At 36.3% G+C, this 23,629-nt stretch overlaps 1 protein-coding gene across 4 annotated transcripts in view; it reads right to left on the bottom strand.

Moving 5' to 3' along the window:
- CCPG1 (cell cycle progression 1) overlaps positions 1 to 23,629 on the bottom strand; it is a 41,469-nt gene that overhangs the window by 8,696 nt on the left and 9,144 nt on the right. The window contains exons 2-8 of one of the 4 annotated variants that reach the window (XM_034993857.1): positions 13,144 to 13,212; positions 10,417 to 10,537; positions 8,592 to 8,668; positions 7,530 to 7,728; positions 5,248 to 5,343; positions 3,225 to 3,476; positions 2,045 to 2,071 (exon numbers count right to left, since the gene is read on the bottom strand). In XM_034993857.1, the coding sequence (XP_034849748.1) occupies positions 2,045 to 2,071; positions 3,225 to 3,476; positions 5,248 to 5,343; positions 7,530 to 7,728; positions 8,592 to 8,668; positions 10,417 to 10,537; positions 13,144 to 13,203 (832 nt within the window). In that variant the 5' untranslated portion in view covers positions 13,204 to 13,212. The remainder of the gene's footprint in view (positions 1 to 2,044; positions 2,072 to 3,224; positions 3,477 to 5,247; positions 5,344 to 7,529; positions 7,729 to 8,591; positions 8,669 to 10,416; positions 10,538 to 13,143; positions 13,213 to 23,629) is intronic. The other 3 variants (XM_034993859.1, XM_034993858.1, XM_034993860.1) reach the window with 3 other exon arrangements.

The following is a 23,629-nucleotide window of genomic DNA, read 5'->3' on the forward strand; positions in this document are numbered from 1 at the left end:
ATCTTGAAAAACACTAAAGAAAACTTTTGCCAAATTACAAACAACTGTTACCAGCTATGATACTCTTCTGTTAAGGTTCACTTCCTCTCTTTCAATTTTCCAATTTATAAAAGCATGGCAAATTTGTCTCAATATTACTCAAAAGAATCTCAGATTTTTTTAAGTGTTGAAAACTCATTTTCAGTTCCCAGAATAACAGAAAACCTCTTTTTTTTCAAACTGCTGACAGGATGAATTCCTTTACCCCTTGGAAAATAACCTAAAAGTATGTGTTGAGATCTGAATTTGCAGTACTATCACATAACATATATTGGCTATGTGGCCTTTATCTAATAACTATTGGGGCTTTTTTCCCTACATCTTTAGCTGCCTAACTACAAAGTGTTACCACCCAAGGTACAATCTTTGGCCTTCTTGTCATGTCTACAGATCTGCCTATCTTAATCATAAAAACCCAGTTTTTGTTACCACTGCTCTAAGATTTCTCTTCTGAGTCCAATCTTACCAGAGCTTCCGGCCAATACATCCACCTGCCTGTTTGGGCACAATTTTGGGGGAGGCTTCATGAAAAAAAATCGAACCTTAACACCTGCCCTAAACCATTCTAGAATAAAGTTGGATAAAAACAAACCAAACTGTGCTCACCATCTATTTATCATCTAGCAAAACTTTCCTAGAAACACCCCCAATTCCAAAAATAAAGCAGCTAGCACACTTCTTGGAATTTAAAAAGTAAACCACCGATATCGTTAAGTATCCTGGCTCAAAGTTATGTTTTCCATTATTACTTCAGTGTCCCTTATTTCACTAACCTTCTCTCCATCCCCATCTTCACTATAATTGTAAACGCCTGATCACCAAATAGTAGGATTACATACCCTCTTAACTGTCTTAATTTTTCCCATACCATATGCCTCCTTGCTCTTTTCCTCTAAAATTACCGTGAGGTTACTCTATAAATCAAACTCTTACCCAGATTCCAAGATGTTTTACAACATAACACCAGCCCACGCACTCGAACGTTTTACTCCACTATTTCTAATTTATCTACTCTGCTGTAGTCCAGTTTTCTCCTTGCTCCCAAACCCAGCAAAGTTTACTTTCAGGTTGTCAGGTTCTCCATTGCTGGAATGCTCCACTTTCCTTCTGCCTAGCATAAGCGTAAGACCAGACCCTGCTCAAATCCTACCACCTCCAGGATGACTCAGTAAGTATAGTTTTTGAGCTATGATTCTTTTCTGTGCTACATAACTCAGCACTGTAGATACATTCTGTTACAGTGTCTGAAGAGCAGGGTAGCCTATCAATACTTAAAGTAACTCCATGAGAAAATTGAATCAACTGAACTCCACTGTTGATTTAGAATATGGATAGCCTACAATGTAAAGAAAGCATCAGGAAGACAGGTGCTTCATACATGAAGATTTTTTTAACTTTTGTACCTGAAGCAGTACCAAATACCTGTAGTAATCTGTTTTACTACCCTCAATCCTAATTTTCCCCTCCTTCTGGAATAGATCTAATTCTCCAAATTTATAAAGAGCTGAGGTTGGCGAATGTTCTGAGTAATTATTTAAAGTATGTTTTTGTTAAATAATTAGTAAGCAAACGATTGATTATGGAGTATGCAGTGACTAACTTCATGGTGCATGAGAAATTCAAACTGGCTCTGAAATCAATTCAAAGGAGCTCTTAAAGTGTTGATATCAGTGCCAGAATTAAGACAAAAACATGATGTCCTTTAAACAGTGCCCTTGAAAAACTAACAGTTTTTATATGTTCACTGAGCCAATCTCATCACCATGCAAAACTATTACATATTACCCAGGCTTTTCATATTCTGAAAAGATATCATTAAAGTAAATTTTACAAGTAACCAAAATCTTAAATAGAGCAGCAATTTCTCAATTTTGAGAGCACTCCTCTCTACATTGTTCTACAAAATACTTAAAGGTCATGCAATTGATGGGGTTTTAATGCAATCTGGATCAACATTAAATCACTGTCCAATTTTTTTAATAAGAAAAAAAGATTAAGATAAGACCTTCTCCTTTGTTACTTCCATGTTTACCTGTGGGGAAAAAGATCACTCTCAAAAATACATTCATACATTTGTTCCAGCTAGATAATAAACAAAAGTAAGCATATTACTTCAAGTCAAATCTCATTACAATAAACTTCAAGGGAGGATACAAATTATAGTATCTCAGCATTAAAGTCAAGCAGGCATCCACCAGGAGTCTAAAAGCTCATTTTTATCAATATAAAGTTAAATAAGAAGAAACACATTTTACTGACTCTGACTTTAAACAAGTATTGAATGTCTTGTTTATTCTAACATTACACTATGTATGCTTTTAATGTATCTTTTCCACATATTAACAAAGCGTACATGTAACTCTTCAATTTTTGCATAAGGAAGACATTGTTGAAAGGGGGAACTAGCAAAACAGGAATATTCCAAAAGTTAAATTGTGGATCCTATCAGCAAAAACCTAGAAGTACTTCATGTACGGCAAATTGAAATTTGTAAAGTTGACAAGATCTAAAACGTTTAAGTGTTTTTTCAAAATTCTAATACAGAGTGTGTGAATGAGTGTGAAATGTTCAGTTCTCAAACAGTCTAATCTTTGTACAAACAGACATGTTAAATAAGACTCCTCCCCAGTGAAAAATTACACCACATGGAATTCCTTCCTCTTTTCATCTAAGACACTTTTAAAAGGCTTTGCATTAAAGATAATATACATAAATACTAGTAAGGATAATAACAAGCAAAGTTTAGGGGCACCTGGGTGGCTCAGTCATTAAGCGTCTGCCTTCAGCTCAGGTCATGATCTTGGGGTCCTGGCATGGGGCTCCCTGCTCAGCAGGGAGCCTGCTTCTCCCTCTCCCTCTGCCCCTCCCTGCTGCTTGTGTGCTCTCACTCTGCTCTCTCTCTCTCAAATAAACAAAATCTTTAAAAAAATTAAAAAATAAACAAACATGCATGCTAAAAATCCCTACATTTCTTAAATACCACCTAACCTAAGGGAAAACAGCTTTGTGAGATAGGTAGCACTATCCCCATTTTCCAAATGAGAAACCTGAGGCTCAAATAGATTGCAAGCTTTCCAAGGACATATATTTAATGATGACACTAAAAACAGATCCCAGAATTCCTCTCTTAGCCAAGTGCCCATACACACCATTTGTTTACATGTAACAAATTTTCAAACACTTACCATAGAAATGTCCAAATCCCATGCTGATTGCAATCACCAAAGCAAGTATAACACACTTATTGAGACCACTGCTGAACTGGCGTTTACACAACTCCTTAGAGGGTTCAGTTTCTTGTTCGGGGAGTAGCCGTTCCTCAGATTCTGAACTAGAGACAGTCTTCTTCCTAGCGCGGCGGCGTCTAAAAGCAGGACTAGGCTGATGACTGGTTTCATCACTACTTGATTCATCGTCGCTAGGCTGGGATGAAAATACTATTTTAAAAAGAAAAATGTAAATATTAAAAATTTTAGAATAGCTTTTCCAATAAATATGATTTAGAATAATCAATGCCATCCCTACATGCCCTTTTACATAAGACAGCCAAAAACAAAAACAAAACAACACAAATAAAAACTCAAGTTTTCAAGTTTATCAACATAAAGCCAAAACATAAAAGATTTCAATTGTGATACATAAGAATCTATTAATCATATTCTGTGCCTTTGAGGGTCTAGCTGGTTTTATTTTTTAAACTTCTCTTATAGTTTACACTGTTAGAACAATCATTCTCATAGCCTATTAAATTTCTTTGCTATTACAGCCATAAACAGATACTGTTTCTGGAAAGAAAAAAAAAAACTCTCTTCATTCAATTTCAAATAGACATCATTTAAGCTCAGCTGTTTAAGGAACACAGGGAGGTATACGAAAAGTTCCTGTGATTTACAAAGTACAGTAACTACCAAAAGTTTTCTTGGGTGTATCTGGACCCTAGTTTCATTTCCATCCTTTATGAGTCCACAATCAACATTCACAGCACTATAGTTTAACACAGGTTTCCAGAAGTCAGATGAGCCCTTCCCTTCGACTGCCACTCTTACTAGAAGGTTATGAATTTTACCCTCTAGTAAATATGTCAGCATGAGGAAGTGACACAACAGCTATCTCCGATAGTAAGGACTAGTCTGGTGCTGCTCCTTTATGAAAAGAACAGTAAACAACAACAAAATCCATAAGAAATCTTAAGTCCTGGTAATATATCCACTAACAAAATCACTTTCAGTTTTCTTCAAATGTAGAACTTGTTAACACTGTTCCATCAATCAATAAACTACATGTTGACACCGAAAGTTAGATGGCTCAGTAATAATTTCCACAGGCCAGTTAGAAGGACAAAAAAAAAAAAGCAAGCACCAACAGTAAAATGTGAACCTCAATTTGAAACAAAGAGCTCCCAATAACAAACATACATGCTTCAGAAAAGCAAAACAGTTCTTCAGACGACAGGCTATCCATGCCACAGGAAAGCTGGTGACTTGGGGCAGCCAGTACTTTTTAAAGATGGGCCACAGAGGATTCAGTTAACTTTCACACCGACAACAACACACACAAAGACAAAAAGAACTACTGAATGAAGGAATATTCCTAATATTTAGTGATACAGATGCCACTGAAAGATCTTTTGGTCATGACCCTTATGCCCATCATGTTTATCTGGTTATTCTTGATCACTAGTTTTTCCCAGATGCCGTCGCCTCAGCTGTGAGGTTACATTTCTTGGACAAAGAGAAAGAAAGGAAGACTTAAACAAAGCATTACATAATACAAAGGCATTCAAGATCATGGCTGGAGTATTTAAGATGGGTAAATGTAAAAACAAACCATTTGTCAAAACTCCTTAAATAAATTTAATTCTACGTTAGCATACTGCCTTCATTATGATTCTAAGTAAACAAGCCAGCCTAATCCATATTAATAAATTCATATCCTTATCTAATGCTTCCGTCTTTTTTAACCCATACATCCAACAGCTAAAATATTCTGAGTTCTAAATTTCTTTCAAAGCTTAATTTGGCCCATAGTCCAAGATGCAGGCAAGGCAAAGGCATGCAATAAGCTTAACCGGCTTTATTACAAGATCAATTTGAACACCAGTTTAGAGTATCACAGATGACAACAGTTATCTTTAAAGCACTAAGTAAATAGTAAATGTGACTCGGCACACTCAGCTCTAGAAAAGCTGATCGGATTTAGTCACACCACCTTGGAAAGCGAGTTGGCTAGGAACATGGGGTTTCAGCTGATCATCCCATCCCCTTATGCATTCAGGAATCTTCCACAGCTTCTCCCACCACCTTTCTTTTGTGAATAAACAGGAAAAAAAGATGTATAAAGCTTTATTATAAAGATTAAAAAGGAAAAAGAGAACTGAAAATACTTATTTTAATTATCACTGAACATTGTTATTTGTGTTCCATCAAAATTGAACAATCACGCCTTTAAAAAAAAAACACATATGCAATACAAACTTTTCCACGACTACCAACTTTGCTTTCTTGGGGGAGAGTCCAGTACGGGGGCAGTGGATAGCTTCCTTAAATGAACAAAGAGTATATTGCCACAAGAATCTAATTTAGAAGAAGAAAAAACTTGAAATCCTACAGAGATAGAGAAGAAAGGAAAGGAAAAATCAAAAACCCAGGCAATGGGTAGTAGGGGATTAACAAACCAAAAAAATAGATGAGAGAGAATGAAGACTCTTGACAACTGATTTATATATTTTCAATTTTTTAAAATTATTTTATGTAACACTTTCTTTACTGAATAATTCATTTCTTCAGGACAGATAGCAATGGATAAAGATACTCCTAGTAATATTTCCCTTAACTGAAACTGTAAAATCCCCAAGAAGTCCAAGTTCAGAAAGGAGATAAAAACCAGAATAATGAGCTCTGAAGTGTCCAAGTCCCTGAAAAAATTAAGTTTGTAGGATCAATTTCTTAAATGTCTGCTTGGACCCTTCTGCAATACTCCTGCTTCAATGTGACTACTTTTTCTGGCCCATGAATATTCTCAAATTAAACCAGCATCTATAGTCTTCCAAAAAAATAAAGGAAAGAAAGAAGACTACTTGAATACAGCGTGACTCCTGGATTTAAACAAATAAAATAAAATCTGATAAACAAAAAAGATTCTAAGTCAATTCATTAGTCCTCGTAATAAATATACTATGTAAACCATTCTGGCAAAGTCTGACCACTAAGAATGCCAGATGAGTATTTAAATATTTGAATAAAGTGTTTTTAAGCTCCTGTTTATAGGAAATCTGATATACTAATTGAAAATAACTTGCCATTAAATGAGATAGCTAAATATCTCTACTTGACATTTTATTAGCATGAAGTGGAATAACAGAAATTCCATTGTCTGATTCTAGCAAATGTAAATATTAAAGAATGGTAAACTCTAAGAAAATGACCTGAAATAAACACATCCTTATTTTTGCATCAAATTAGGAACTTTTGGAATCACTAGCAGTGTTCCAACTTGTCTTTCTCCCAATTCATCCCTGAGTTACAAGGGTTGGTTAAAAACTGTGAGTTAATGATAGTTTTGATTCTTTTATTTCCCAGTAACTTTGTGTGTAAATATTTATGTCCACCTTGAAAGATGTTATATACATCCCTCAAGCTGAGTCAAAGAAATATAGAAAGGAATTATCTCAGGAACTCACATTTTAACCTCCAAATCACTGTCTGAACAGTAGGCATTAAGTGCGTTAATAACATGACTTAAAATAGACACACTTTCATAACTCAATCTAAAATGAAAGATACAAAGGTCAGGGGCTTTGGGATACTGACGTACTGCCAGCTCTTTGAACTCTGTTTAGCACATAAGTAGCATTCAATAAATGTTTGTTAAATGATTAATAGTTGAAAGGATCTTTTTTTTTTTTTAAGATTTTTATTTATTTGCGCGAGAGAGAATGAGAGACAGAGAGCATGAGAGGGAGGAGGGTCAGAGGGAGAAGCAGACTCCCTGCTGAGCAGGGAGCCCAATGAGGGACTCAATCCCGGGACTCCAGGATCATGACCTGAGCCGAAGGCAGTCGCTCAACCAACTGAGCCACCCAGGTGCCCCAACAGTTGAAAGGATCTAACAGACTTCAATAAGAAGCTTCTTTCACAATTTCTAGAATATAAAATTTGTACCATTTTAAGTAGAAATCTTAACTTTCTCCTGCTTTTAGTTATAATGGCTCAATCTTCCACCCTTAAATATCTAAAATATATCAAATGCATTTCAGACTGTTTCAGGTAATAACAAAGCTCCTTGAAGATACTTTTTCATTGTTTACTTAATAAAAGATGGTATTTATTGTTATAGCAATTCTGCTCTAGGACCTACAATCTAAGAAAACACTAGATAGAACAGTAGATTTTACAAAAAATCTCAAATATATTTAAAACTTGGCCATTTTATAAAACGTGGTCATAGGAGACCTTGAGTCTCTATCAGTGTATTCTTTACACAGCTCTTACCAGTTTCTGGCTGACAGAATGTATATTGGCTGCTGGAAGAAGAGCCCATGTTAAAGTCTTCTGGACTCTGTGCTTCTTCAACAATTAGAGCTTCTGGATTTCCAATTTCTTCTAACTTAGGTGGCTCAAGGGTAACAATATCAGAATCATCACTGACAGTCCCAAAATAGACATTGTCTTCAGATGACTTTTCTTCTCTCTGAGGAATAATTTTAAAGACAGTAAATTTAACAATTATTTAAGAGCCTTGTATTTTCTATTTAGCTCAAAGTATACAACAGTACTTAAGTAGTATGGTAATTTCGGCTTAAAATAAAAGATAGAGGAGTCCTGCCCAAAAGACAAAGATTACAACAGCAGGCTCATCTTTTAGTTTGAAAACACCATCAAACCCCTTGGCGATTCTCTCAGAATTAGATCAAACTAATCCTTGTAGGCATTAGATCAATGTGCCTAATCATTGTAGGCTACAAAAGCTGACAAACTCACCTTTAAAAACCAAGGACAACAGAAAAAGAGAGGATTCATTTCTCACTAATTCCACGGGTTTATTTGAGCCTAACTCTGTAGTCAGGAAGCCCATAAGACTGATTACAAATTTCTCTGGTTATGTAAGTAATAAACTTCGATAGCTATGCCATGTAAAAATCACCTAATCTAGTTTTATCCAAAAGTCAAGTAAAACATCAAAAAAGAAGATTTAGTTTGTTCTCAAATTTAAAAACGAATCTTCCTTTTTAGATAAACCCTAATAATTTCTCAATATAATTCAAGAATGCAATCTATTTCCCCAAAAAAATTTTATTAGAGAGTAAATGAATAGAAATTACTTTTGTAATTACTTTGGTAAATTAAAAGACATCTCACTTAAGAGTTTGTAAGACAGACACTAACTCTAATCATAAAAGTGACCAATCTGTGGAATCAAAATTTTTAATAAAAGTTGTTTATAATTCAAAGAGAAAAAAAATGCACAACTAGAAATGGAAGCTTTAATTATTCCTTAGTATTCACTAAGGAATATTCCTTATCGTATATGCACAGAGTACAACACAAGTTTACCTCAAGGGCTGACTTCGTTTCCTCCAAAGCTGGATAAGCAGTTTCTCCCATTAACACTGTGTCATTCTGGCTACTCTCTGATATAAAGCAAAGATCAAGTCAATCAATTACACTCAACTGAGTTTTTGTAGTCCACACAGATTAAAATCTGAGTACATAAAATCTAGTCCTAATTTTTTAAAGTGGATTTAATTAAATGTCACATACACTACCACTGCTAAAAAGTTCTCTGGTAATTGATTTATATATAGTATTTTCAACATAATCCAAAATGTCTTTTTTTTTAATTATTTTATATAACACTTTCTTTACTGAAATAATTCATTCCTTCAGTAGAGATAGCAATAGATAAAAATACTCCTAGGAAAATATTTCTCTTAACTGAAACTGCAAACCGTTGCTAAAAAGATCTCCATATTTCAAATATAATTATTTGAAATTGTCAGAGGATAATTTCAGATACTGAATTCATTTAGTATCTACTAAAAAAAAATATATAAATCTCTAAGTAAACATAATCTCTACTTTACAATACGAAAGTCCTGAATCCAGGGTGTCTGTAAAAACCTGTTAATATGGAAAACCAATTTTCAGACATCTGATGGTACATTTCCTGAATTTCTAAAAGTAGCACTATTCTAATGACTAGTAACACAAGAATCAAAACTATAGCTTCAAATTATGAATTCTTTGCAATAAAAAGGACTATATAAAACAAGGATTCAAAAGAACACAGAAAAACAAGAAAATATCACTATAGCAGATATATTTTATAAGAAACTCCTCAAAGAAAAAAATGTACAAAAAAACTAGAGGTCATAAAATTATATTTTTAATGAAAAATGCTATAAAATTGAAATTAAAAATATTAAAACAATATGATAAACATAAATTTTATGCATAGCAAAGAGCACACACCAAATGCTAATAGCAGTTACTGCCAGGTAAAAAGAACTAAAGGTGACTTAAAATTTTTTTTGCTCATCATTTTTCCTGTCATGAATGTGTATTTTTCTCATATAATTGAGCCCCTCCAAAAAAACAGAAGAAAAAAAAAAAGAAAAACTACCCCATTTGTACGTGTTACAAAGCCCCTAACAGCATATTAATCTGAAATTAAGACTCTTTAACAAAGATGGACTTGGGTCCAAGGACTCCCAAGGAAGTGTGGAAGTAATTTTACATATGTGAGTATGTGCATTTCTTGGGAGAAATCATCCACAGCTTTCAGATTCTCAAGGAGATCTCTGACCGATCAAAGATGAGAATCACTGTTCAAACGAGAATAATCAATACATAGGCTGAAAACAAGATTAACAGGTATAATCTATCGTATTTCTAGCCATGACACATCCACTTTATTCTCCTGAGGAAATATTCTGTTTACATTTCAATGCGGTTTTTAAAAAAGTTTAAGAGGTAATTTAAAAATGAAGAGTACAGCAGTTAAAAGCCTTTTACCACCTCTAACCAAAAGTAATTTGAAGCGTGATGATAACTAGAGAATCTGAGTTTAGTAAATCCCTTATGATTAATTATTTTGTACATCACTAGCCTTAATCAAGATTAGTAATATCTAGTTACTGGTTACACTTATGGTATGAAAGAGTTATACGGAGGCCCAAATATATACTACAGCTGCAAATAAGCAAACCCCTGGGCAGGTTGGTAACACTACCTAATCCACACTAATATTCTAGTCATTCAGTGACCTGATCATTTAGATTAGCTAGAAAGGCTGCCCACCTAGAAAAAAGGCAAGATTCATACTGTCGTTCACATATCCTATTATTAAAAAAAAATCAGACTCTTTTTAGTATCTTACCTCCCTGCTCTGACTGCAATACTTGTTGCTCCTCTTGCTCTAAAGATGTACATTCTGGAGCGAGCTCACAGCTGTCTCTGGCTGTACCATGTTCAGAATTCACCATCTCTATATCAGACCCCTACAGAAAAAGCAGTAATCAGTTATATATCTATCAGCTGCTCAAAGCTGGATATGACTACGTGTAGATACTTCCACCAGTCAAAAGTCCTAGATGCTGCCATTCTCCAAAGGGAACAGTATCTAATCTGACTACCTTTTATTCAATTTAGTCAATAAAGGCCTATGGCAGTGAAATGGCAGAATGGAATTGCAGGCTTGGATTCTAAGAGAAGTAAGCCAAAAGTCAAATGCTCTACTCTATTTTATAAGCCCAAGCAATAAATTTGATGCCAGAGGGTAAGTTTTTAAACTAAACTTTGGCTATTTCTATTATTTTACTTCTACTCAACATTTATGAAAGTACTATGCAAGGCACTCCACTATGTGTTATGAGGTACAAAAAATTCAGATCCAAAATTCAAATTTACAGCCTATTCAGAGAAATTTCCACATGCGAATAACTATTTACTATGACAATGTAGAAATAAAGTCTAAGGGCAAGGATTAAAATGAACCTATAGGATTAATGGAGTAAACTTTCCCTATAAAACTTTATAGAGTATTCTTTTTTTTTTTTTTTTAATATTTTATTTATTTACTTGACAGAGAGAGAGAGTAGCAGAGGGAGCGGGAGCGGCAGACTCCCTGCCGAGCAGGGAGCCCGATGCGGGGCTCGATCCCAGGACCCTGAGATCATGACCTGAGCCGAAGGCAGACGCTTAATGGCTGAGCCACCCAGGCACCCCTAGAGTATTCTTTATTCTTTATTCTTCCAAGGTTGTCCTTCCTACTTTGATGTCAGACTGTCTTCTGTGTAATAAAACAGTGGATCTTACAGTTTTTTCTCCACATATCTTCATTAGCAAAATAAAGTTAGCCACTAAGCTCCTTCTGCTTGTCCCCATGCCCCTCTCCCAATGTTTTCTGTAGTTTACTGATCCATGTAATCAAAAGGTCTAAGTTCTCCTAATGAATATAACTCGAAACAGCAAAAATTAAAAGAATTCATCAAAGGAGTAGGTTTTCAGTTGAATCCTAAAGAGAACTCTGAATGTTAAGACTCTGGGGTTGCCTAAAGTGGCAGGAAAATCACAGAAATAGGCAAGGTTAGGGCTGAATTGGGGACTACAGAGGAGGCCAATGCTGGCCTAAAACAGAATGGTGGCAACGAGAAAGGAAAAGGGAACACATATAAGAGACATTAGCAGTAGAACCTGAAAACTAGATATGGAAGGAAGAGGGATAAAAACACAAATATGATCTACTCTGTGACAAGATATCTCTAATACCAAATACTCTAATGACATACTTGGCTAAGTGCCAGAGAGGTTTCCTGTCTTGCTTCACGGTGCAGAATCACAAGTAGACTCCCACAGCTTCCTTGCTCCTATACTGTTAATTATCCTTGAAGGAGAGGTTATTGCTATGGGAGTTGAGCTACGCTTTGTAGAAAACAGGTTAAAAATAGAAAAATCACTTATTAAAAAAAGAAAAAAGAAACCACCCCAATCTCAATTGGTACAGCTGCTATTAAATTTTCAAATTTTATTGCAGAAAAAAAATCGCTTTTTAGCTAATGTTGATTTTAAGAAGACATGAGTAACCAACTGTCTAAATCTTAAATTATCAAAGTAATTCTAAAAAATTACCACTTAAAATTTGTATTAATCAAGGAAAACAAGTCAAGGCTTAAGAAATCCTAAAAACAAATAGGAAAACTATAGATAAATCCACTGAAACTTTAAATAGATATAGATGATTTTTAACTTATTACTTCTACTCATCAGTATTTTTATGATTTTTCTACAATGAACATATATTACCAGTGTGGAAAATAAATTAATGCTTATTATATACTAGTCATGTAACATCATACTTCTTTAATAAAACTCTTTTGAAATCCTTCTAGCCAGAGTCCTTTTTCAATCAAGTTCTGTCAGTAACATAAGGTAGCATAATATATCCAAAGTAGAACACATGTTCCCCATGTTCCTTTCTGGTCTGTTTAAATGCAGGCTCTGATATTTTCTAGTTACATAATCTTGGCCAAATTACTTAATTTCTCTAAGCTCTAGTTTTCTCAACTACGAAATGAGAATGAAAACAATCTATACCACAGAGGTTGTTTAAAATTCTATGAGAATGTAGGTAAAAGTGCAGGGCCTAAACAAAAATAAACCCTCAATAAATAATTTGCCTAATGTCTCAGAGCCAAGAAAAGCAACGTACAATAATGCAGAAGACACTGGCTCATGAAGAGTTTTCAGCAGTAAAGTTTAATGTGGGTGGGAAATGTCCAAGCTATAGACAGTGGAACCTCAGGCTTCAATGTAGAAAAATACTGGCCTTCAAAAAACCCAGGTGATACACTGTAGTATTACAAATGTCCTTATAGAAAGTATTAAATAGGGGCTCTCCTGGGTGGCTCAGTCGTTAAGCATCTGCCTTCGGCTCAGGTCATGATCCCAGGGTCCTGGGATCGAGCCCTGCATCGGGCTTCCTGCTCGGCGGGAAGCCTGCTTCTCCCTCTCCCACTCCCCCTGCTTGTGTTCCCTCTCTCGCTGTGATTTTCTCTGTCAAATAAATAAATAAAATCTTAAAAAAAAAAAGTATTAAATAGCATACCTCATGATTGATGACAGTCCAGCCACAAGATGAATCACTGTCACTGGAATTTTCAGACATTTTTCAGGTCTACAAATACAAAAACATGTTGTCATGTTGGGTACATTTTTAAAAAATTCTACAGGAAGCACTATATGTGCCCAAGTATGAAACATAGCTTACTGCCTACCTTCCAGGTAGAAACTGAGACAACCCACCCATAGATTTATCATGTAGGACATATAACTGCATACCTGTACGAACAAACACAACCAAACTTTTAAGACATCCTCCTGAGCTAGAATAGTACAGACAGTCATACTGTAGGAATAAAGCTGAGTCTGAAAGAAAATGTAGGATATGGCCAAGCAGAACTGAAGGGAAAGGAGAAGCCAATTTGACTGTGTGGATAAATCAAGGGTTGAGAGACGAAATAGGGGAATGGAAGAGCTCCTGGGCCAAGCAAAATGAAGTCTACTGTGTTGGCAACATGAAGCAATTGAGATTTTTCAAGCAGGGAAGAAACATGATCACAGTTTTTATGAAAATAACGGTGTCAGCAATAAATACTTCACCTGAATTAAAATAGGGGGAAGAAGACCAGAGATGGTTAGAAACTTGTGGTCATTGACAATAACCTAAACTTAAGTCCTAAACCAGCACATATACTACTGGTCACTCTACCTGGTTTGTTATCCCCTTTGTATCTGAAACTCCTATTTAAACTTCAAAACCAAGCTAATTAAATGGTATCTTGGGGCACCTGGGTGGCTCAGTTGGTTAAGCGACTGCCTTCGGCTCAGGTCATGATCCTGGAGTCCCGGGATCGAGTCCCGCATCGGGCTCCCTGCTCGGCAGGGGGTCTGCTTCCCCCTCTGCCCTCTTCCCTCTCGTGCTCTCTGTCTCTCATTCTCTCTCTCAAATAAATAAATAAAATCTTTAAATGGTATCTTACTGGCTTTGTTCTATACATTTAAGTCCTATAAATGCTTCTATTATTGTACATACACTGAGAACACATAAATCCAACTTGATGGTTGGTGTTCTAACAGAAAGTTCTACTGCAGACAATATGGAACCAGTGTTCAAATTAGAACAAGGCAAAAAATATTGGTCTAAATCTTCCATTAGTGATTCCAGAAAAATTAACGTTTTAAAAGGAGAAGATGCTGGGGCACCTGGGTGGCTGTCGGTTAAACATCAGGCTCTTGATTTTGGCTCCAGTCACGATCTCAGGGTCATGAGATCGAGCCCCACATTGGGCTCCATGCTGGGCATGGAGCCTGCTTAAGATTCTTTCTCTCCTTCGCCCCTACTCCCCCCTTAAAAATAATAATTAAAATGAGAAGATGCTTGGTCACTAACGATATAAAAATTAGCATGTTTTCAAACAAATTATTCAAAATCTAAAAAAAGATATAAAGATGATTGTATGACTTTTACTGTCATGCTAGAGCATTTTCCAATAAGTTCACCTGAAGTCACTCAATTACTTGATTTAGTACTTATAACTGATTAGGGCCCATGCAGTTTATAACTATAAATTTAAAAGTAAACTATTACAGTGCAATGCCTTCTTTCCAGTAGATTACCCCAAAGGCTATAGTCTGCATATCCTGTAGGGAGGGTATTAACCAGTTTTTATGCCTCAGTAATTTTATTTCAGCATTCCTTATTAAGTTAACTATATAACTCCCAATTCCTCATTGAACCAGTTTTTATGAGTTTAAAAAAACCTTTTGATATGTTACTATTTGTACTTCAAGTCTTTTATAACATACTGAAAATTATGGGTTAACATAAGAGACTACACAAAGACTGAGCAGGAGGAAAGGAGAATGGCCAAAAAAGCCTTTATAAAAGAGGTTGCAATGTTTAAGACATGCAAGAGAGCACTTTTTTTACCTGAATTAGTTGCCAAACTTTAAAAAGAGAGAACACAAAAAGTACTGTTTCCCCATTTAAAAAAAAAAAAAAAACAAGACCAAGTGGGATTTATCCCCAGGATGCAAGGGTGGTTCAACATTCGCAAATCAATCAATGTGATAGAACACATTAATAAGAGGAGGGAGAAGAACCATATGCTTCTCTCAATTGATGCAGAAAAAGCATTTGACAAAATACAGCATCCTTTCCTGATCAAAACTCTTCAGAGTATAGGGATAGAGGGAACATTCCTCAAGTTCACAAAATCCATCTATGAAAAACCCACAGCGAATATCATCCTCAATGGGGAAAAGCTGAGAGCCTTTCCCTTAAGATCAGGAACACGTCAAGGATGCCCACTCTCGCCACTATTGTTCAACATAGTACTAGAAGTCCTAGCAACAGCAATCAGACAACAAAAAGAAATAAAAGGTATTCAAATTGGCAAAGAAGAAGTCAAACTCTCTTTTCGCAGATGACATGATACTTTATGCAGAAAACCCAAGACTCCACCCCCAAATTACTAGAACTCACACAGCAATTCAGTAATGTGGCAGGATACAAAATCAATGCACAGAAATCAGTTGCTTTCTTATACACTAACAACACAACTGTAGAAAGAGAAATTAGAGAAACGATTCCATTTACAATAGCACCAAAAACCGTAAGATACCTCGGAATAAACCTAACCAAAGAGGTAAAGGATCTATACTCTAGGAACTACAAAACACTCATGAAAGAAATTGAAGAAGACACAAAAAGATGGAAAAATATTCCATGCTCATGGATCGGAAGAATAAACATTGTTAAAATGTCTATGCTACCCAGAGCAATCTATACCTTCAATGCCATCCCGATCAAAATTCCAATGACATTTTTCAAAGTGCTGGAACAAACAATCCTAAAATTTGTATGGAATCAGAAAAGACCCCGAATCACCAAGGAGATGTTGAAAAAGAAAAACAAAGCTGGGGGCATCACGTTGCCCGATTTCAAGCTATATTACAAAGCTGTGATCACCAAGACGGCATGGTACTGGCACAAAAACAGATATAGACCAATGGAACAGAATAGACAACCCAGATATGGACCCTCAACTCTGTGGTCAAATAATCTTTGACAAAGCAGGAAAAAACATGCAATGGAAAAAAGACAGTCTCTTCAATAAATGGTGCTGGGAAAATTGGACAGCCACATGCAGAAGAATGAAACTCGACCATTCTCTAACACCATTCACAAAGATAAACTCAAAGTGGATGAAAGACCTCAATGTGAGACAGGAATCCATCAAAATCCTAGAGGAGAACATAGGCAGTAACCTCTTTGACATCGCCCACAGCAACTTCTTTCAAGATACATCTCCAAAAGCTAGTGAAACAAAAGCAAAAATGAACTTTTGGGACTTCATCAAGATAAAAAGCTTCTGCACAGCAAAGGAAACAGTCAACAAAACAAAGAGGCAACCCACAGAATGGGAGAAGATATTTGCAAATGACACTACAGATAAAGGGCTGGTATCCAAGATCTATAAAGAACTTCTCAAACTCAACACCCAAAAAACAAATAATCAAGTCAAAAAGTGGGCAGAAGATATGAAAAGACACTTCTCTGAAGAAGACATACAAATGGCTAACAGACACATGAAAAAATGTTCATCATCATTAGCCATCAGGGAAATCCAAATCAAAACCACATTGAGATACCACCTTACACCAGTTAGAATGGCAAAAATGGACAGGGAAAGAAACAACAAATGTTGGAGAGGTTGTGGAGAAAGGGGAACCCTCTTACACTGTTGGTGGGAATGCAAGTTGGTACAGCCACTTTGGAAAACAGTGTGGAGGTTCCTCAAAAATTTAAAAATTGAGCTACCCTATGACCCAGCAATTGCACTACTGGGTATTTACCCCAAAGACACAGATGTAGTGAAAAGAAGGGCCATATGCACCCCAATGTTCATAGCAGCAATGTCCGCAATAGCCAAACTGTGGAAAGAGCCGAGATGCCCTTCAACAGATGAATGGATAAAGAAGACGTGGTCCATATATACAGTGGAATATTACTCAGCCATCAGAAAAGATGAATACCCAACTTTTACCTCAACATGGATGGGACTGGAGGAGATTATGCTAAGTAAAATAAGTCAAGCAGAGAAAGTCAATTATCATATGGTTTCACTTATTTGTGGAACATTAGGAATAGCATGGAGGACGTTAGGAGAAGGAAGGGAAAAATGGGGGTGGGGGCATTAGAGGGAGAGATGAACCATGAGAGACTATGGACTCTGAGAAACAAACAGGCTTTTAGAGGGGAGGGGGGAGGGTGGATTGGTTAGCCCGGTGATGGGTATTAAGGAGGGCATGTACTGCATGGAGCACTGGGTGTTATACAAAAACAATGGGTCGTGGATCACCACATCAAAAACCAATGATGTATTGTATGGTGACTAACATAACATAATAAAATTAAAAAAAAAAAAAATGATCCCTCTCCCTCTCCTGTTCCCTCTCCTGTGCTCTCTTGCTCTCTCTGTCAAATAAGTAAAATAAAATCTTAAAAAAAAAAAAAGGCACTGGAAGGATTCCCCAAAAGAACAGAAAAAGCATTACAGAGCAAAAACAAAGGGAGAAAAAATTAAATATGAAAGTTCTAAGCAAGGCAATTAATCTAGTATGAGTAGAATATTAAAAGAAAATCAGATATGAATCTTTAAAAGTGCATATATTAAGATGAGGAAACAATTAAAGAGCCCTAGACATGAGGGATACAAGCCATCACCACAATACTCCCCAGAGAAGCGGAGCACCTACGTTTAACCAGGACTGATGAGTGGGAGGGAACAAAGGAGAAGGGAAGGGGTGAAAAGATTGTAGAAGACATGAAAGATTGTTTTTTAAAGGACTGAATAACCAAATATAGAGGAGGAAGAGAGTGTTGGTAGGATAACTCCTAGGTTTCTGGTTTAAGTGACTGGGTAGTTGGAAAAACCATTCTATATGGAACAATAAGTAGGATAAAGAAAACTGGCTGAAGTCTAAAAGCATACTTTTTCATCATGTGAAAGATTCTAACCTCCTCTATAAGCTCACATTCTCACTGCTGCTCCATCTCACCAGAGACTTACCAGTGCTTTATTTTATTAATAACCTTCCAAAATTTGTGGGTTACCAAACCCAATCAGAGATATTTAATGTATATCTCCTACCCTTCTCTTGGTAACTTCCATTAAACAGTTCTTTTAAACAGTTCCTAGCATTTGTTTTGTAACAAAGTAATCTAATAGCTCAGGTGATGAAATTAACAAAGACAACATTTCAAAATAAAGTTATACACATTGTTAAATTGGAACAACTTTAGCATATTTGAGTTTTTCAAATCAAGGAGCCCACTTAAATTAGGCCCCAGTTTAATTCTTTGTTTACTCAACTTGAAGGAAGAACAAGTTTCACATCTACCCCACATGAGAAAAAGACTACCAGCCACAACACCAGAGAAACAGTTTGAGTAAGTAAAATTCACAGCCCTACTAAAGAATCCTTTTAAGTCAGCAATTCTCAAAAAGTTGGGTGCACTGCAATTAAAGCAAAATTTTTAAAAAGTAGATTTCTGAGCCCCACCCTAGACACACTGACTCTAAAAGCTGCCATTGTATCTCAACCTCCCCACTTGACAGTGATCTTCCTAAAATGATAATTTTATATATTACTCCTTTAAAATGTTAAGATTTTCATACTGTCTTTCGGATAATGCCCAAAGGCACTGTATATCTAATGCTTTGTCTCTAGCATCTCATCTTCTCTCCATCCATTCCTTCTCCCCTCACGATTTTGATTATTTTGACCAAAGGTAAATGCACAAACCCTTCCCATTTTAAGAGCTTTACTAGTAATTTAGAAATATGCAGAGTTTATGGGAAGTTACAAAGGCATAAAGAACAAAGTTATAAAGCTGAGGGTACTTAATAAAGATTACAAACTTGAAGCATTTTTCTAGACTCAGGCTTCCTTCATTCCCGAGTAGTTTCTTTAATCAGTCATATATATCCAATTGCTTAGGTTTCTTGGGCATTCAAATACAACCTCTACAAAACTAAAATCACTTCCTGCTGTTCTTCCTGTTTTTGGTATCTAAGAGAACAGCATTAGCCAAAACCAATCTGGCTATAAGGAAAAGCCATGAAATATCAGATCAAAAATGCTAGATATAGGATAACTAAAACTTCACTTTGACCCAAAAATCCAGGCAAGTCTAACTCCTTATCCATTCCCACTTCCACTGCCTAACCCAACTTCATTTCCCACTTTAATTACAGTGACAGCTGTATCCTAATGGATCTCCACCTGTCATCAATTCCCTTCCAGTCACTTCTTCAGAAGTCTGCCCACACTAAGTTTATCCTAAAACATAAATCTGATCATTTAAACTACTGAATCACACTGCCTTCAGATAAAATCCAAAGTCTTAAGAGATTTCAGAACAGGAGACATTATTTAAATTGACTCTCACTTCATAAGAAATCCTAAGGAACGTTTCTTCACAACCTGTAAGACTTTATATGTAGAACTCAATGGAAGAGAATGGTAATACATGATAATCCATGTAGTCTCATCTCATTTATGAAGCTACTTACAGCAGCTGTCCAATTCCACATTGGTATAATCACATTCTTCAGCAGACAGGAGGCCTAAGGTAAATACCATTTTAAATTCATTCTTTTATCCATCTGTTCAACATTTATTGAATTCTTAGCACTTGCTAGGTACTGAAAATACTATATATCAATATATAAAACAGATAGCAGTCTTGCCTCCTGGGGCTTAAATTCTATTCGTAGTAGACTATGTTGAAATTTATCTAAGCCCTGTGCTCAAGGAAAGCAAGGAACATTGAAAAATCTCCCAGTCCTGTTTTGTCTTCTGACCAATGACCAACTGCAAAGGACCAACCTGCTCTCACAAAATCCCAGTTAAAAGTCACTTCCATCCTCTTCATGATTCCCTTGTTTACTTGTCCCTATAAAACCCCTTGGTTTTCTCCCTGAGATGTTTCTCATTAATGAATTTTCTCCATATTGCAATACCCTGAATTAAAATCATCTCAATTGTATTGCGCATTTCATCTTCCACACTGGAGTCATTCAATAAACAATATAAACAGCTAGAATATACAATGTATTTGATGGTTTATTTCCGACTATGGAGAAAACAGGAGGAATACAGAAAATGCTGGGTTGGAGAGGATTCATTTTTTAAAATATAGTCAGGAAAAGCTTCATTAACAAAGTATATTTGAGGGGCGCCTGGGTAGCTCAGTCTGCCTTAGGCTCCGGTCATGATCCCAGGATCCTGGGATAGACGCCCACATCCAGCTCCCTGCTCAGCGGCAAGCCTGCTTCTCCCTCTCCCCTCACCCCTCTCTGCCTGCCTGCCACTCTGCCTGCCACTCTCCCTGCCTGTGTGTGCACGCTCTCACTCTCTCTCTCTAATAAATAAAATCTAAAACCAAAACAAAACAAGAAAGTATATTTGAGCAACTATTTGAATAGGTAAGGAAATCATTATGCAGTTAACTGGGGGAAGAGCATTTCTGACCAAACAGCAGGTACATAGTTGGAATGAAGCCAGCCTGCATCTCTGAGTAACAGCAATGAGGCCCGTGTGATAAAGAGTGGCCTAGCAAGAAAGTAGGAAGAGATGAGGACAGAGAGCTAATAGGCAGGGGACAGACCATGTAGGGCCTTACAGATCCTAACACTTTTTAGCTTTTTACTCTGACTGAAAGTCACAAGAATTACAAGGAAAGAAACAGATCATTCTGGTAGCCTTACTGAGACAGCACTGTGGGGGACAGCAAAGGCAGAAGCAGGTAGGTCATTGGCAAAGCTACAATAATCCAGCTGAGAGATAATAGTGGTGTGGACCAGGGTGGTAGCTGTGAAGACAGTCAGAAGTGGACAGATAACACATGTATTCTGAAGGTACGGCTAGCTAACAGCACTTCCCAAAATATTGAATGTAAGGTGTGAAAGATGACTCCTGGACTAAACAAATACAAAAATGAAACTGCCACTGAGACAGGAAGGCTTCAAAAGCAGTAGGTTATGAAAAGAAAACTGGTGGAACTGTTTTGGGGCATTAAATTTGAGACAGCGACTTTATCACATCCAAGTGGGAACATCAAGCAGGAAGCTGGAAACTGAATTTAGGGGAGATATGGGCTAAAGATGTAACTGTAAAATAATTTAGGTGGCAGTTGTCAAAAGTAATAACACAGCAACAGTATTAATTTTATCTCATAAAGTACAACTGGAGTGTTACCTGATATGATGGTGCCCCTCATCCTTCCTGAGTAGCTACATTTTACTACGGAAAAGGATACAGTTTCCTATCACCGTATCTTCTAGAATTAGATATGATGGAGAAGAATGGGGGCATTATTCTCCCACACATCTATAATTCCAATGTAAGCCAACCAATGGGCTGTCAGCAAAGGTCCCAAAAGTGCCACTGTACTATAAATGTGATCAAGAGGAGTCAGTCTAGCTAGCTTTCAAGAACCTTTTTCTAAATGTTTTTCAAAGGCTCCCGAACTTTCACCTCCCCCTAAAGGGTATCAAAATGCCTGGTTTAAACCAGATTTCATCTTAAGAAAGGAAGAGAATCCAAGATCCCAACTAATAAAAACTTTTAAAATGTCCTTTATACTCTATTTTTTGTCCAATAACAACCCTACGGAAATAGTTTAAATGAGACTACCTTAACCTGGAACATAAAACATTCATTCAGTCAGTCGGCACTTATTGATAGCTATGCTATGTGCCATGCATGAATTATTATTCCAAGCGCTGTATCCAGCACAGCAGGGTGGCAGAACACCAGGACCTCCCCTGAAGAGTTCATATTCTAGCGCCACAAACAGCAGAATATGTAGTAAGCCAGTTGGTGGCAAGTACTGTGGAGAAAAATAAAGCATGAAAGAGGAAAACTGAATGCAGGGAATGGGGGGGGGGGGGGTGGATCAGATTTTAAATAAGGTTAGGGAAGGTCTCCTACCAAAATAGGAAGGCACCTATTTCTCCATAACCTTAACAGGGTAACGGCCCTCTTTAATTTCTGATCACCTCCTGAGCAAAAACGATCTCCTTATTTTAATCTGCATTTCCCAGATAACTTAGCGGGATTATACGTCTTTCCCAGTGTTTATTGGCTATCCTTATTTCTTTTTCTATAAATTATCTAATGTTCCTAGGTTACACTTTCTTATTGGATTATCTTTATTGATTTGTAGTTCTTTATAAACTGGCTCATGAAATAACTTACTGTTACACTTATCACAAATATTTACTTCTAAAATGCTTCAATTTTTTAAAAATACCTTCTAACACAAGTATGTTTTTAAATTTTATGCAAAGGCAGAGGATGGAGAACAGGGTGTCCTTTAAAACACCTGTATTTTACATCTTGCTTTAGAAAGTCTTTCCAAAGTTTACAAAATTATTCTCATATATTTTGTACTAATACTTTTTCAATTTTGGCTTTTACATTTAGCTATTTAAATTTATGTATCCAGATTTTTTCCCTTTTGGTGTTAGAAATTATGCTGATTATTGAAATTCCATATTTTCTATGATTTGAAATGCCATTTTTTATTATATAAAGTTCTATATACATTTATTCATCAGTTTCTGTAGTCTCCATTCTGTATTCTTTGTACCAATACAATGCTAAGTTAATTATTACGGTACTTATCACTAGTATCATTTTTCAACTCTTTCCTTGGTCCCTTCCTAAACATAAACAACCACTCTAAACACTTATATGCAAGCAAAGATGAAACTGATTGCAGGTTACATACAATACTTACTCCAAGTACTAGAATTTTTTTTTCTACCCATTTAAAAGTCTCCCCCTGACCTTGATAATTATTCTCTACAAAGTCAAAGTCCAGGGAGATATTCAGAAGCTTTCACTACCTGCTCTAACCTAGCAATCACTTAGGTCTCTCTGAACTCTTACCTGGTCAAAATAATCTACTTACTCTCTGTCTCCTAAATACAGAATGGACAGCCCTACCTCCATGTCTTCATTTACTCAAGTTACACTTCCTGGAACGCCTTCCTCCTTCCTTTCTTCTGATCTCTATATTTAAAGCTCAGCCCTCCTCCACGAAAGTTTTCCTAGATCACAGTTTCTGACACAATGGTCTCTCCTTCCCCTGAATTTACAGCATTTACTTCTTACTTCTTAGCATAACTTGCCTAATGGTACTCTTCTCCTTGAGTAACTTTGCTTATTAGTATTATGTTCAAGGCTTTGATAAAGGTCTCCAATTTTAGCCCCACCCCTGAATTTGCCTCTGTTAAACTTAGCATAGTTGTATTTTTTTAATGCTGCCTATTTTCAAAAGGGATTTAGAGCCACTAAAATCACTAACCACCACAATGAAGACATCGAGAAAGAAAAGCTTAAGAAATCCACTATCATCTAACAATTTCACCCACTCTTCAGCTTCCCAATAAAGTCTCCAGCAGCAAGAAAAGAAAATTTGATGACACCTAATGCCACATCACCCCAGCGGTCTT

This window comes from Mirounga leonina, unplaced genomic scaffold, assembly GCF_011800145.1.
Source record: "Mirounga leonina isolate KUSES-001 unplaced genomic scaffold, KU_Mleo_1.0 Mir_91, whole genome shotgun sequence".
Lineage (NCBI taxonomy): Eukaryota > Metazoa > Chordata > Mammalia > Carnivora > Phocidae > Mirounga > Mirounga leonina.